This window comes from Engystomops pustulosus, chromosome 1 (genome assembly GCF_040894005.1).
Source record: "Engystomops pustulosus chromosome 1, aEngPut4.maternal, whole genome shotgun sequence".
In the NCBI taxonomy this organism is placed as follows: domain Eukaryota; kingdom Metazoa; phylum Chordata; class Amphibia; order Anura; family Leptodactylidae; genus Engystomops; species Engystomops pustulosus.
The window spans coordinates 40583020-40600074 of record NC_092411.1 but is presented as its reverse complement, the minus strand read 5'-3'; the positions used below and the strand labels follow the sequence as shown (position 1 = coordinate 40600074).

Below are 17055 nucleotides of genomic sequence, written 5' to 3'. Positions count from 1 at the left end.
CACAGGAAGCAAACAATGAAGCGCTAACAAAGGATTTGACCTGATCTGAGAGAGAAGAGCCTAGTATTGTCCTGTATGCACCACTTCATACTGAGTGTATTTGTTCCATTGAATCATTATATTAAAAGAAATCAGTGGAGCAAAAATATTTTCAAAGCATGATGTCCAAGGGACCTAAAACTTGATCCGTATCCACAATGGAGATGAGTAGAAGACTGCATTCAACAAGATTTTGAGAACAACATCTTCCAGGACTTGTACGTAGTGTGTTGTTGCATCTGTATGATTTTTCGATCTTCTCACCTGATGTGATGACAGACACCAGACATGTTTATCTACTTTTATCACAATTAAAGGGGTTGTCCACTTTCAGCAAATAATAGATATTGGTTGTGTAAGGCCCCTTCCACACTTGCGTTGCAGATCACGTCAGTGAAAAACGCACATTTTGCATCAGAGTGTAATCAGTTTTCAGTTTTTCACGCGCAGAAAATGCGCGTGAAATGGACTCAGGGCTGAGCTCTATCTTTTCTATGGCAATTGATGCGTGAAAAACGCATTACACTTGCAAGTGTCTCAGAGTGCAATGCGTTTTTGAGGCATCTCCATAGACTTGTATGGTGCGTCTTTCACGCGCGTGACTTGCAAAAGTAGAGCACGTCGAGATTTAAACGCGCGTTAAAAAGAACGCGCGTGTGTGCGTGAAAAAAAATGCAAGTCTGAAAAGACCCATTGGTTACAATGGGTCAGAGTGCAATGCAAGTTCTGCGCGTGCTTTTGACGCTTGAAAAACGCAAGTGTGAAAGGGGCCTCACGAAAAGTTATACAATTTTCCAATATAGTTTCTGTATCAATTCCTCACAGTTTTCTAGATCTTTGCTTCTAAAGAAAGCTTCTCTATTTACTTCCAGTGGATATAATCTGTCCATGTGGTGGAGGTGGAGGTGCAGGTGCACGAGCCGTTATTGTCACACAACTCCTATTACTTTCAGTGAGTAAAAGGCGGGCATATATCATGTGAATGTATCCACATGACATTTTTGGTCCGTTTGTAGTCCGTTTAAAAATGCGGTGGCAGAGTGGGTCAGCACCGTCCGTTCTTGGGCCGCACCTGTGCTACAGCCTGGCAGAGATACAATTATATACCGGGCAGGCAAGGCCGGCTCCAGGTTTCAGTAGGCCCCTGGGCAACAGAGCCTTTGCAGTGAACTCCCATGGCGGTATTTAAAATTCAGAAACTAAAAGAGTCTCCTGTTCCCTAAAATATTCCCTAGTTTATCATACCAAACAGCCCCCCTCACTCCTCATGGACTTATTAGATAGAGTTCCCCTCACCCCCATTCAATATATAGCCTTAGAATACATAGAATTGTACACCGGGGTATATCCCCCCCGCCAAATACATCAGTACATCAGTAGCCTGAAGTCTGCTAATTCATTGATGCCAGGGGCTGGGGACTGCAGCATACCCCAGTGCTCTATGATAATTCTCCCCCAGAAATTATACATCAACTTGTGTTTTTGATGCAGATCTATATTATGATTCCTATATTCTGCCTTGGATTCCTTCCTCAAAGTCCCCCAAACACCCACATCCCTGCAGAAATCACTTTCCTTCTCCCCAATGTCCCCCTTCTCACACATTTCGCCCCCTACATTCTCATGAAAACGTCAACTCATCTTCCGCCACACGGGGGCGCGCCTAGCACGTCTCATGGCTCTGTGTGTGTAGGTGAGATCACGTGACGCCCTCTTCCTGTATGGGCTCAGTACCAGTGCACGGCCGGGTCGGTTCGGGGCGATGTGTGCGAGGAAGGAGGTGCTGGTTCTGTGTCACCTGCGGCTCAGCGGTCCTGCTCGTCACCTACCACCTGCTGTGCTGTGCATTGCCCCCCGGTCACACTATGGACAAGAGCCGCGGTAAGGAGCAGCTATACAGTAATGGTATATTGGAGGAGCTGTGTGTGCTCCTGGTGTTGACCCTGGTGACCCTTAGGTGTCAGTAAGTTGCTGTCACAAGAGTCTTATTGTCTGTAACTACAGCCTTAAAAGGATAGTGGACAACTTGCTGATCTCAGCAGAAGGACCCCCACACATCAGGAGAATGGGGTCCTTTAAATGAAACCTACCCTCAGAAATCTATCTATCAGGGTAGGTCTGATGGTAGGTGGCTGGTAACGTTCTAATAAAGTCCTAATCTATATTTCCTTAATCCTATAATAACTTTTTGAGATTATCTACACTTTCTCCACCTAATATGCTAATTTTAGGCAGAGGCTACAGGTGATGCCACACATGGCGTTTTGAAACAGTTTTGGTCCGTTTTTAAACAGTCCGTTAAAAAAAAAATGCATGTGTTTTTTGATAACGCATCCATTTGTAACAGGTTTTACCAATTATCTTAATTTATGCATGTGTTTTTTAACGGACTGCTTAAAAACGGACCAAAAACGGGTTCAAAACGCCATCTGTGGCATCACCCTACTGGGCGTGGCGCAGCCTCTCTGGGGAGCGGGAGTGAAGGCTTTTTCCCATTAGCTTTTGTGATCCTCCCTTCCTGCGCATCCTCGGCACACTTCTCATGCCTCTGCTGTGGTCCTGGCTCCTTAGTAGGTCTGCGCATGTGCAGTAGCACCGGATGAAGAGCACACGTGCATAGCGGCACTCCTGTTGGCTCTGAAGCCAAAGCTACTGCGCATGCACAGAACTACGAAGGAACCAGGACCACAGCAGAAGCGTGAGGAGTGTGCATGGATACACAAGAAGGAAGGATCACAAGGGTTACAGGGTTGTGGAGTAGCCTTTGTTCTCGACCCAGTAGCCTCTGCCTAAAATTAGCATATTAGGTTGATAAAGTTTATATGATATTAGAAAGTATATAGGGTTAGGGAAAGATGGATAAAGGCTTAGAACGTAACTAGGAAACTACCATCAGATCTGCCTTGGGTGGTCTATTCCTAATGGTGCTCTATTCACCTCCATGGTGCTGATACTCAGATACTTCCACATGGCCAAAAACAGTGTCTGGAGCATTTGGGGCACAACAGACCCATTCTCGTGATTTATGGGGATCCCACGACTTCTTCGTAAGTTATCCCCTTTCCTGTTGCTAGAGGATAACAAGTTGTTGTAACCACTGAAATTGTCGCTGAAGTCAGCACCCATGCACCTGCCTGGCCCCCATTCCCTCTTCTTCCAGTCCAAGTATTGAGGCCTCCATCTAATTTCTAGGCTACCCCTTCAGTCAAGATAATGTGCCTGAGAACACAAGCACGCTACTGTGCTATTAGTCCCATATACATTGGGTGGAGAAACGGTGTGCAATTCAGACAAGTAACACTGGACCTTCAATCTCCATCTCTCGGGCTCATACATGATCAGATAGACATCACCTATCTGGTATGGATTCTGGAAAGCTCAGTGTACTTGCTCTGCTCTGGCTCCCACATCACTCGGGTACTTCCAGTCTGTGTCACCTGACCAGAAGGTCACAGGATTAGCCTTGAGTTATGAGTGGTCTCCTCGGACCATGGAACGTCAGCAAGGAGGCCGCTCACTGACCGGAGAAGCCGGTCTAGACACCCCACAGACTATCTGGACAAAGACCTGAAGCACCTGAGTGACCTAGGACACTGAGAAGGGCAAGTATTCCTGGAAAACCACTTTAAGATAACTTTGCTTAATTAATAATGATATTAATTGCGTTGGCTATGTGTCTCGTGTCCTATTCACCCCCAACAATCTACTTTTTTTTTTTTTGTTTCAAAGCAACTGTTTTTGACTTCTCTTTACATCATTTTTGTTCATACCTAAAAGGACGCAAACTGATTTATTTATTAATCTCCCAAATTTGTTTCATTGTAGCTCAGATATGGTTCTATATGTTTCCATGGTAACAGACTACAAACAAGCTGTGTAGTCTGGTTAACACAATGGGGAAGATTTATCAGAAATCTCTGTGAGCAGAACAGTTTTGATTTCCCACAATAAATTTATGTAAATTTATGTGAAAAGGCAATGTTCACCTGTGCAGCTGTTATGGATAGGAGTAACAAGATATTTTTGAAATGCCAAAGCTTGAAGAAACCTACTGAGCCTACAAGTAGCCAATCATATAAGGTTATAGAGTCCTCAACATTGAAGAGTATAATGCAGGAAGGTCTCAGAAGCTGTGTCCTGTGACTCTACCTCTTTCTTTTACCAGGTCCATGGAGTGTAAATATATTGGACTATTTCCTGAATAAACACGTGATAGAGAACCGAGATGGAGTGGAAATAATGTGGGAGCATGCAACAAATAGCAAGGAGAAGCTGCAGCAGGCTCTGCAGAGTGAGTAATGTACATCACATAGTCCCTTAGAGGCTAAATATTCTCCAGTAAGGACCCAATATAGATCCAAAGTCACATTCACACATTGTTTTTGCCCTGTATTGGTAGATTACCAACAATGTGCCCTTTATGCTTATCCCCCCTGAAAGGGGGAATCGGGCTGAACATCAGTGATTGGCTGCTCTCAAGGTTCAGAGTGATGTAACTGTTCCTATAATGATCGTTATATCATAGGGCAAACACCCGCAATGTACGCCCAGCAGAGGCTGGGGATGGTTGCAGTACAGTTGCATCCGTCCCCAATTGGCTGTTATGGCCTCCGCTGGTCTGGGTTTCCTTCTGAATGCGACTTGTGCTAAGTAGATGGAAGCAAAAAGTTTCCTGTCTGCCGGTATATGTCTGTGGATACATTCAATATATAAAAAAAAAAATGAGACGTGAATGTAGCCTGACAGAGACCGGACGAGCACTGCTTGTACACTCAGTTTTATGATGGATTCTGAAAACATTCCTATGCTATGTATAGTTATATAGTTTCAGTATATCCAGTATTTCTGGACTTGGGTGTGATAGCTACCTCTCTATGCAAATCTGCATATCTCCACCTCATGCCATGTAAACTAACAGTGTAGTGTGATCCTGCGACCTATCCATTTGCATAAACTTGAAGATGCATTTGTTATGTTATTTGTATAGAGACAGATGACAGGGCATATGACTATAGGATCAGACTACACGTGCTTTGGAGACAGACAAATTTGCTGTGGAGTTAGAAATAAATTTACAAAAACATTGCTTCACCTTTTCTTTTATATACATTAAGGGAATGTGGTAAATTGGTTGTGATAGTAGACATAAATGGATGTGTTCTCCTGCAGTTCTACCCTATAAGTTTCATGTATAATGACAACTTTACTTTCTGGAAACATGCAGGTGATGTACATATGATCGAGGCGGACGTCCTCCTGCGAGGCGCTGGAGATAGGGAACCAATAATGGCGCATCCCCCAGAAACGGACAGTGACATAAATCTGCAGGCCTGGCTGACTGAGGTTTCTGCAACTAATAAAGGCATCAAGCTCGATTTCAAAAGGTAAGTTGTCTTATAGAGGGTCAATTCGAGGAAATACGATTTGCATGACAGCTGCTTTTCCAGAGTCAACTGTGGCACAAATAAAGGGAATCTGTCATCAGATTGTACCACATTAAAATGCTACCATGTCCTTTCCAGAATTCCCTTTTTTTTTTTGTACCCATTCGCACCCATTCACCTATTAAAAAAATCTCCTCCAAAGTCATGTAAAAATGAGCAGAGAAGAGTCATGTTTTACCTGAGATGTGTCAAATTAGAGGCTGCAGGGGAGGGGCCACTTCCGATGCCACTATCTTCAGTTCTATAGGTCCTAGAAACATGCTCATGGTGTCATATTAAAGATAAGAATCTCATCATTCAAATCTCTGAAATTGAGTAATGGGTTGAATAGTGGTATAAATTGCTTCTCATTGGAAGATTTATTTTTTTGTGTTTTTTTTTTTATTTTTGTTTCTAAAACCTCATTCATGTGTAGAAGTTGGCTGTGAGCACTCACTGGACCTGACCCACTACTCCCACACGTTATTATGACAGGCCGGATACAGAACAGCCCACTTTGGGAAGGCTCGGTCTCTCGGGCGAGATGACACAGATGATGTTTGTAATAACAGATGATCCTTTCTAGTAAAGCTGTGAGGATGGCAGCCAGCGTAGCACGCAGCACATCGCATCTACCCTAGTAACACTCAAAGTGAAGCAGAACCGTAGCTGACAAATGCTAAAATACTTCTGAGACATGAACCCAATATAAAGAATATGGAGGTGAAATCATGAACTGTAAATGTTTCCACATTACTGTCGTCATAACTGCGCACATGTATCAGTACAGTGCAGACCTTAAGGGACTTCTACCATTTACTCCCATGGCTGTCACTTGTCTCATCAACATGTTGAGCAATTTTAGTGACTTATCTTATTTTAGTGTCTCAACTTTGATAACTGTCTAAAAATATCTATAAAAGAAAAAAAAAAAGGATGTGTCGCTTGTTCTGTAAAATTGGACAATCCTGCTGGCATTTGAAGGATAAAAGGATCAAATTGTATTATTTATCAATTTATATTATTTGGTTTTTCAGCATATTGTTGAAGGGGTTTTGGAAAAGTGATATTTAAATGTTGCGTGATTGTCTTGGGTAGTGTATTCCAGAAAACTCGTACAGATCTTTAATACACAGAATTTTTCTAATGTATATAATAAGCCAACCCGAATGTAAGCCTAGGCTCCTAATTTTACCACAATAAAACTGGGAAAACCTATTGACTTGAGCCTAGGGTGGGAAATGCATTGTTCACTTCCCACCCGTCCAGTATATAGCCAGCATGTCCTCCAGTATGTAAACAGCCCCCTGCTCCACTATATAGCCAGCCCCCTGCTCCACTATATAGCCAGCCCCCTGCTCCACTATATAGCCAGCCCCCTGCTCCACTATATAGCCAGCCCCCTGCTCCACTATATAGCCAGCCCCCTGCTCCACTATATAGCCAGCCCCCTGCTCCACTATATAGCCAGCCCCCTGCTCCACTATATAGCCCGCCCGCCCCCTGCTCCACTATATAGCCCGCCCGCCCCCTGCTCCACTATATAGCCCGCCCGCCCCCTGCTCCACTATATAGCCCGCCCGCCCCCTGCTCCACTATATAGCCCGCCCGCCCCCTGCTCCACTATATAGCCCGCCCGCCCCCTGCTCCACTATATAGCCCGCCCGCCCCCTGCTCCACTATATAGCCAGCCCGCCCCCTGCTCCACTATATAGCCAGCCCGCCCCCTGCTCCACTATATAGCCAGCCCGCCCCCTGCGCCACTATATAGCCAGCCCGCCCCCTGCTCCACTATATATATATATATATATATATATATATATATATATGTATATGTATATGTATATGTGTATATGTATATGTATATGTATATGTATATGTATATGTATATGTATATATGTATATGTATATATATATATATATGTATATGTATATATGTATATGTATATGTATATATGTATATGTATATGTATATATATATATATATATATATATATATATATATATAAAATCTCAAATTCGGGCATGGATAAACAGGGCCATAGATCCAGGCACTGTGACTGTGGTAATCTTCTTATATTTGTTAGCCATGGCCTCCTTCCTTCTAAAATCAACTTTTATTTAATTATGCTAATGATCCTGAAAGGCTTTGAGGGGTGTTCTGAAGGAGCATTCAAAATCTCAGACATGCGCAGTTCTTTTAGTATCTCCTCTCCGGCCCTGCACGTATCTGGAGGGAGAAACACCCACTGCGTATGCACATGCATCTGACAGACATTCAATTGCGCAACAGCGAAGTCCACAATCAATTTTGCAGAAAGATGCAGAATCTGTAACCTTTTTTAAAGGTTTTGAGTCTGTGAGAAAATGTCACTTGGGAAATGAATATACAAGAAATTACAACATCATTTACCAACTTTTATTTTCCCAGGTAGGATGAGACCAGGTGCCGCAATCAGCAATGGTGCAAAGGACTGAGTCCGCTGGCTCTGGAGCTTTCTTAAAGGAAATAAACTGCTCTTAAATTCATCCCCAAAGTTAAAGGGATATTTTGATTTTGTCTATTCATCCCCCACCCAATCCATATTACTCAATGGTTGTCAGTGATCCAATCCCCTACCTATCACAAAAATTGGTGGACTGTTGATGATAAGAAAAGGAGCTTACAAAATACATACCGTATATGGGACGATGACAGCTGCAAACAATCATAATCATGAATAGAGTAAGGACTCCATGCATCATATGTCACTCTGATGCATAGGGTCCATCCCCAATCCTGGAAATCTGGGCAGCACATGGTCCTAATTTCATGGACTAACTAAGGTTGTGTACTGCTCACCTGTTGGAAATAGCAGAGTACGACCATCGGCTATCTCTACGGGTGGATCCACACCTATTTGGATGTGTATAGGGGAAAATTTGATATACCTGGAATACTGCATTAAAGTTGTATTCTCATCTTGGAAAGTGATGACATAACAATTAAGAGAAGAAATAACCCGGATGTCAGTCTAGTGGGCGTACTCCACGTCGCCCTGTATATTGGATGTGTACGTAAATGACTGCTCTTGGATAGTCTTTGTTTGTAGAACCTGTTCCTCAGACGTCATCATCATCTCTATCCTAGACAGATGAATCCCCTGGGTAACGTGGTGTGTGCTCCCGGTACACCGCTCTGAGGAGGACATATCCCTCTCCAATTAATAGCTGTCATGTTTTATCTCACTGATGTATGACTATGATACTTTTCAGCTTCTAGAAAAGGATGCGATCCCCAGGGGTTATGGTTAAAAAAAAAATTCTCGTACAAACACTTTTGTCGAATGAATATGTAACAAATCGGTCAGTGGGGGTCGTGAAATCCCTAAGAATAGAACAATGGTGGCCGATCAGCTGTCATCAGGATTAACAAATAATATACAGTATTTTCTGTAACACAGTGCTGTCCCAAATACAGCATTCTACATCCGTCATTTGAGGCGTATTTGCGCTGTCTTTTCTAATTTATAGTATCTTAAAACTAGACCGGATTAGTAAATCTGCTCTAATGGCTTTATTATAAGAAACAACCAAGGACAGCGGCACATGACACAGACTGCGCAGTGTCCAGCAGTCACAGTGATATATGATGAAGGAGTCCCTTCTTCCCCTCACGGCAGCAGCACAGAACTGTATTAGAGCGAGGAAGAAGGGACTCATTTCATCACATTGATTCAAGAGATCCTGTCCTCTACACTGTGCTTGGTCAATGAAATCCAGCCAGCACACGTTTTTTCACATACTGACCACGGTCATATGCTGCCAGCCTATAATTTATTATGACTAGTGTGCAATAAGTGGTCATCTAGAATGTTATTCCTGGCATAAATGTTATATTTAGCAGACTGTAAAGCTCCTATCCCCACCCCATCCTTTTAACAAAATTTGCTAATTTTGTGCATGTGGACTAGAATGGCATTGAATGACCCCTCCCTTTTAAAAAAAACATGAAATCTTAACTGAAAAATAGAAGCACTTCTAAAAATTTTGCTAACCGACTTTGGCTTTGACTGGCAGTGCAGTAAGTAAGCCACTGACAGACATGTCCGCCAACTTCTCTCCCTCAACATCCGCTATTGGGAGGCCCCCATGCACATTCGGGTACATTCACATCTCTGGTGGTACTGCCATTCTCTATCCAAAGGGTATGGCCAACCTTAGTTTGTGAATGGAGCTTTCTGAATCTTCGTACACAAAAGTATGAACAAGATGTTGACATCAGTCAAAACAGTGAGTGCACCCACTATGCAGCCCCTGCTACAAAGCTACCAGAGCTTGAAATGGAGGTCTACTGTGCTTTGTGTGCTGCAAACATTGTAATGTACTTTTATTTCAAAATTTGCCATATAGTTTGGAAGCGGTACTGCCTTCTATGAAGATTTTGGATGCAATGAAAGATCATCTTCACCAACCCGTTTGGATAAATGCAGACATACTTCCTGGACCTGGTGGAAACTCTAGAGTGGGTGCAAGAGAATTTCTTCAGATTGTCACCTCCTTCTTCCCAGATGTCACTCTGTCATTGGCTTGGACAACTGCATGGTATCCTGATAGAAGTAATGAAGGTATAACTAGCATCTATTACTGTTCTTTTTTAGTGTTTTTCTCTCGTTTACAGGTCAAGCGTGATACATTTTCACAGTAGATGTCTTTGTATTAGGCCACACGTTTTTCAGATGCCAATTTTGGAGCCAAAAGGAGGTGTTTAACATAATGTGTTAGACAAATAATTGAAAGGTTCCACTACTCCTCCTACTTCTTCATTACTGTTTTGGGCATCAAAAACTGCATCTGAAAATCTGAACATGTCTCTGCACCCTCATGGTGTCTATTATCCACCTGATATTAGAAGAAATGGGATATAATATTATAGATCTTCTACCCTCTGAGATGGTGGCCAGCAACTGAAAGGTGATTGAAATCTGTGTGTTTGTGTGTAGCCTTGGACTAATCCTCCAAGTGCATCATGGTTGCATTATTTAGTGTAAGGATCCAAATTAGAGGGGACTGCACTAAAACAAAAAAAAAGGAAAATCCTTGCACTTTATTTTACTACATGACTGCTTTACCTGGTTTTAATTACCTAGTGTAAGGGCAAACTTTAAGGTAAGGAAGACATAAACGTTGCTGACGATGAACCTCACTTTTGTTCCAACACTTAATGATGTGATGACTTTTGTATTCTGAGAATTCCATTATTTCTTGGATAAAACCTGTGCATATTCAGTCGTCAGTATACTTATCCCCGAGGCGTAAATGCCTGTTCTCTGCTGCGGCTGCCGGACAAAGAACGGCCTTGATGCAAAGAGCAAAACAGGTTGAGATTGTCGTCCATGATGACGCTGAGAACAGGAAGCTTTGATCATCCCAAGGACAACAAACATGTTCTTCTTTAACTTCACGATGATAACTGGAGCGTTTTTTCTATAGCTTTACTGTTATAGAACAACTGTTGTGCTGTATTATTTTACATTTGGGTTTGAATTTCAGAAGTTTTGATACTGAGAGCTGAATTTGAGTAAGGGCTCTTTTATTTTGGGGTTGTTGTTAAGCTACAGTTGTCTTCGTTGTGTCTCCATTTTTTTTCTTCCGTTTTGTCTCCACAAAAAAACTGAAGGTTTGGCATTGCTTTGAAAACATCACATCAGGTATTTTTTGCGGACCCATGGACTTCTATTGCCTTACGCGATCCACATCCATGACAAAAATAGGATGTTTTATATTTTTTCCCATGGACAACGGATCAGTGAAAATACACCCATAGAAATCAGTGGCTTTGTGAGGCATCTTTGGAAATCTCTGAACCACAGACGTTCAGATTCACAAATTCTCGTTTGGGATGGAAGAGGAGAGCTGCACGAGGTGTGCACAGACTTGCATTCTTTCTATAGATTATACACCAATGACATCTGTGGGGTGCTGTATATAGTGCTCTGTCCACTTCTTCTCATTTGAAAGATTTGTAAAATGAATCTTAATGTACTCATAATCGCACTAGTTCATGGGAACATTGACAAAACCATGGTATAAGGGCTTTACCTAGACAGACTAGTGTTTCCGGCACAGTCCAGCTGCATCCTTGCAATGGAAGAGAAATTATGAGTAACAGCAGTAAGTGAGAACAGCCTATACAAGTGGATGCAGATAGTAGTGGTTTTCTTTTGTAATTACATTTATATAAAACTTTGTTTTTTAGGTTACAGCTGGGAAATGGTGAAAGAAATGGAAGACATCTGTAAGAATCTAAGCCAGCCGGTGACGTTCCCAGTCAGAGCTCCCGTAGTTCGACAGTCGTGGCCTCAGCTTCAGTGGCTGTTGCAGATGTCAGATAGGTAAAGTACTGACAGACTTGCCACGCCTTTACCTTTTCTGTTTGCATATGATAAGGCAGGGGAGTAACTACAGTGGTAGCAGCCATCAAAGCTGCTTTGGGGCCCACAGTGTCAGGGGGCCGTGGCCTCCGACCTGACACACTAAAAAGTAAAGGATGTGGACCTATATATATATATATATATATATATATATATATTACTGTATTTGTGGCTGTATATATGTTGTACATTTGTATATGTTCTCTACGTGTGTTCGTATGAGTGTAAAAATGTGTGATTGTGATTTATTAAAAATACATTAATATATTTTAAGTGAGAAGGGGGGCTCTATTCAGAAGCCTTCTATAGGGTCCTGCCTCTCCTAGTTATGCACCTTTTGATGAGTCCTTCATTTGTTTTGTGGAAGTACAACCGGTTCCGCTTTGGCCCAGCATAAGAGGATTCAGATTGAACCCTACTTTTAGTGGCAGTGAAAAACTTGGCGAGTCATTGTGTCCTAGGTGATGGACCACAAATGACAATACACTGTTTGCCATGTTTCAAGAAGCTCTGGATTGCTATTCCAAATTGTTGCTACATACTGAATCCAATATTTTCGTTTTACCTCTTTTTTTAAGATGCATTGTTATGGATATTTTAAATTGAATCGCGCTCCATTGAATGCCACATGGACTGCCAGATATAGTCGTGCACAGTGCTCGACTTTATCAAGGATGAATGGGGTGTCGGGGTATTTGCTCCAATTTGCCAATTTTCATATACACAATTTTAACACCTGCAAATGTTTGAAAAAGTAATAAATCGTAGAATTTATAGTTTAGATGCAGAAAGTTCCCTATTGCAGTAGAACATGCCATTGATGATTACTGAAGTCATTGTGATGTTTTCTACATGCCACGTTATGCTCATAAAATAGTGAGAATGTTCACTTTAATGATGATTGATATTTGTCTTATTACAGGTACAGCCTCACAGTCTGGTCAGGGAAGGACGACATTTACCCTGTAGAGGACCTGCTGTATATTCGTGAGCATTCAAAGGAAGATCAGATATTTTATGATCTGTTTGAACCTCAAAAGAGTCAGCTGAAGCAGGCCGTGAAACAGAAGGGACAAGCAAAAAAGTAAAGACTCAAGACATAGGCAAGGAAGGTTGTTCATGGGTTAGGATCCGTACTACTTTATATGAACGCACGATGCATACTATAATGCATGATTTATATGGTAATGATTTATTTAGACAGTGCCCCCTTTCCACATGTCTCTTTATCTCCTTTGGGCATGTTGATGGTTGGGGAAGTTCACTATTAGTCTTGCTCCATTTATGCGGAACAAAAGAATTACTCTTCTCAGAAAGTAACTCTGCGGGGAACATGAAGCCTTTAACATTGGACCTGGTGACCAATCCTTGAAATACAGCAGACACCACTGCCTCTCAAAATGGAGAACTGTTGTCCCAAAAACATGTTGTGGCCTTAATAAGTCTTTGCTCTTGCTGACACCTTGTTTGGTCATTTTTTTTTTGTCGTATTTCAGTTCCTCATCTCTGCTGCAGCCAGTTTTCTATCTCACCTGTTAACTAAGTAACTCTTTAACATGGGTGGCTGCATTAGGCAGCAGAGACTGCTGTGTGCTTTAACATAATGGAAAATGGAGTTGCACTGATGATATTGCTATATCCTGGAACCTTAACTATTCCCCCCACTGACTCTGAATCAAATCGCCTCCACCTGATGCAGCACTGGAGGAAAAAGAGGAACAAAGCAGCTCCCCTGTTGTGCTCCTCTTATGTTGGACTCCACTTTATTCACACTGCCCGGCCCTGCAGTAAACCTGGTGGATGAGTTGGCATTCTGATGTCTGACAACTGCTCCTTTAGCTCAATCCTACCTTTACCCTCCTTCACCTTTCTGTCTTTTGAATTTCACTCATCCGCATCCATGCTCCCTCTAACATCCAAGTGGTTGTCATCTACCGACCCCCAGGCTCTGCCACTGCTTTTATTGACCACTTGAACACCTGGATTTTTCACTTCCTCACCTCTGACAGCCCCTCCATCATCATGGGTGACTTTAACATCCCCATTGATATAGCACATTCTTCTACCTCTAAACTCCTCTCACTTCTTCCTCTGGCATTTCACCATGGTCCTCCACAGACACTCACAAAGAAGGCTATACGCTGGACTTAATATTCACGCACCTTTGTTCCTATCCATTTTGTCTAACTATTATCCTCCTATCTGAGCACAACTTACTTTCTCTACCATTCTGGCTTCAACCACTCCTGCAGTTCACAAGATAATACAATCATGTAGGAAACATCTAGACTTCCGCAAACACAATCCTGTTTTCATTGAACGAGGTAGAAACTGCTGTCGCCTTCTACAAGACCACTGATACCTCAGGCCTGAACTCTACAGCCCTCATCACTCTCACTACAACTAGACAACCCAACCACTGCTAAACAGCCTTTGCGTAAATCCCTCTCCAAGGAAAATTTCCTGTCATAAAATGATGCAACACCCCTGCCAACGTATAGGCAAGGGGGTAGTTGCGAATAGGGCCCTTTCCCTGTCAGGATCCATCTGGTGAGCCTGTGCAACTCATTCAGAAGATAATGCAGGGAGATCTCAGGTAATCTGCAGCTGTAGCCTCTGCCTGGAACGGCAATAGTTAAATGGGTATAAGTTGTTATCCAATCAGTTGGCTGTATTATAAACTGGAGTGTGATTGGAGAGGTGCTACCACCTGACCAGGGGGAGTATAAAACCCCTGTGCAGGGGGAGCACATGACCCAGTCTTCCGTGAGAGCAGAGACAGACATCATGGTCTCTCTGTAGTCTTTGCCTGTCAGCAATCTGACCTCATGGTCTGTCCCAGGAGTCTGAGAGTGAACAGAGAGTCCGTGTGGAGCACACCTTTAGTGCTGTCACAGAAACCAATCCCAAAAAGAGTCAGGAGACTCTAACCCAGATCTGCAGCTTCCACAGTTTGGACACAGCTCCATCTCAATTATCCCAGCCTGCATCTACTAGCAGGCTGGTGCACTATTCCTGGGGACCACTCTCCACGATCACTCCAGTACCAGAATCTGAATCTGCTGTGAGACCGTTCTGGACTGTTACCTGCTACCTGTTGTTCAATAAAGTTGCCTCCGTCTGATCCCTGGATACGGCTGTCTACCACCCCAGGTTTCCCTATTCATTACCCAGGGACACTCAGGGGTTGCCCCAGGGAGAAACCCGTACATCAGCCTTCCCCTCCATATTTGTTGCACACACCACCTGCTGGAGACCTGCCAGGCTGTAGGACAGCCCTCCGGTCCCAATACCTAGCACCATTACAACACCGTGCTCTACCCAGCCACTCTGGTATTCTGGGCCCTGGCTGCCTCTAGGCTACAAGGAAAGGCTAGGCCCTAGTGGGGAATGTTGCACTTCACCTATAAATCACATCTGCCACACTGGATTACTTCATTCATCTTGACCTATGCTCTGCCTTTGACACTGTTGACTTCTGACCTTCCCCTTTCCTGGATCTTCTCCAACTGGACTCTCATTCCACCTCTTCACCTCACCCTTTCTCCCTCAAGACTCTGTCCTAGGACCTTTACTCTACTATGTCTACACATCTGGCCTAGGATAATTGATAGTCTCAAGACTTTTAATACAACTGCAATGCGAATGACACATGTGTCTATATATATGATCCAGATATTACTTGTAGAAAGTCCAAGCAGCACAGGTCTGACTGAAAATAGCAAAACGGGTGCACGCCCATAGGATCAGGCCATAGGTCATCTACATATTGTAGAAAGTGCAATAAATTTTAGCAATAAATGTACATAGTAATAAATACAATATTCCATAATTAAACATTGCTGCAGAATCCATGAGTAATGTGATGCTGAACAAGTTCCTATGTGTAAAAAGTGCTTAGTGCAGAATAGAAATAGATGGCCCACACATTACCTCTCTTTTAGCCAGAATTCCATTTTTGTTGTTGCTGGGGGTCAGACGCCCATTATTCTGCTGCACATGTGTCATTGTTGGGACAATCCCATAAAATAATGGAAAGAACATGGAAGGGGCTGTCATGTCTGTGCATATAGTGAATGTAAAGATCCCTCTTACCGAATGAAATAAAGTTTTATTTTTAAACCTTTTCAATGTAGTTCAAAACTATGTAAAAATAAAGGAATCTGTGTCTGTATCCTTTGGGTGTCAGCGAATAATAAAATGATGCACTGATCCCTAGTGAGGTGTCCTCATATACAGTCGTGTTGTGTGCTGTGATGTTGCTCTTTCTAAGTGCCTTACATTTTAATTGTACATGAATGTTCTAGGCCGGTTTCCATAGTTACACATCATGTGTTTTTAATATTTCTGAATTGATAGTAATTCGGTAAAAACACTTACATCAACCCCAGGACAATGTGACTTCTGGAAGAGCAATGTCGCCACGGGCACAATACACAAGCAAGAATTTTAGGATTGGTTAACCTGCCCTGACATTTCCCACATATGTGTGGTCACAACAACTGGGGTCAAACATTTGTGCTAAGTCTGTGCTGGTTTGTGTAGAAAAAAAATGTCATTTGTGCTGCTATCATTTTTAATGTATTGATAATTTTTTTCCAGAGGTCAGCAGAGTTCATTCCTTCCACAGTACAATAGGGCTTATTTACTACGGGTCGCAGATCCCACTTTCGTCGGACTGTTCACGGTTTTCGGGATTTGGCGCAGAGATTGTGGCGCGGCTGCGCTGGCTTCCATGCAACAGAAATCGGGGGACGATCCGACTGATTTGGACTGAGCGCACGATCTTAGTGAATTGCGGCAGAGTGCATTATCGTGGGACCGTGTAAGTAAATGTTCCCCACAGGTTATTTTCCAAGCAGTGGCGTAACTAGAGTCCTGCACGGAGGCTGCGCAGGGCATACTATCATCACTGGGGGAGGCTGCACGGGGCATAGTATTACTGGGGTAGGCTGCATGGGGCATATTATCATTACTGGGGGATGCTGCATGGGGAATATCATTACTGGGGGAGGGCTGCATGGGGCATTTAGTAAGTGAGGGAAGGCTGCAGGGAATTTTATTACTTGGATAGACTGTGATCAGTGCATTTCCCAACCTAGGCTTATGCTCAAGTCAATAGGTTTTCCCAGTGTTGTATATATGTGTGTGTGTATATATATATATATATATATATATAT

At 42.8% G+C, this 17055-nt stretch overlaps 1 protein-coding gene across 1 annotated transcript; it reads left to right on the top strand.

Annotated features, from left to right (window-relative positions):
- Positions 1–1721: 1721 nt before the first annotated feature.
- On the top strand, positions 1722–13336 carry FAM151B (family with sequence similarity 151 member B). Its single transcript, XM_072139123.1, has 6 exons — positions 1722–1920; positions 4205–4330; positions 5264–5423; positions 9855–10069; positions 11701–11836; positions 12798–13336. Exons 1-6 carry the CDS (start codon positions 1761–1763, stop codon positions 12961–12963), a joined length of 963 nt encoding a protein of 320 aa, XP_071995224.1. The 5' UTR covers positions 1722–1760; the 3' UTR covers positions 12964–13336.
- The last annotated feature ends 3719 nt before the right edge of the window (positions 13337–17055 follow it).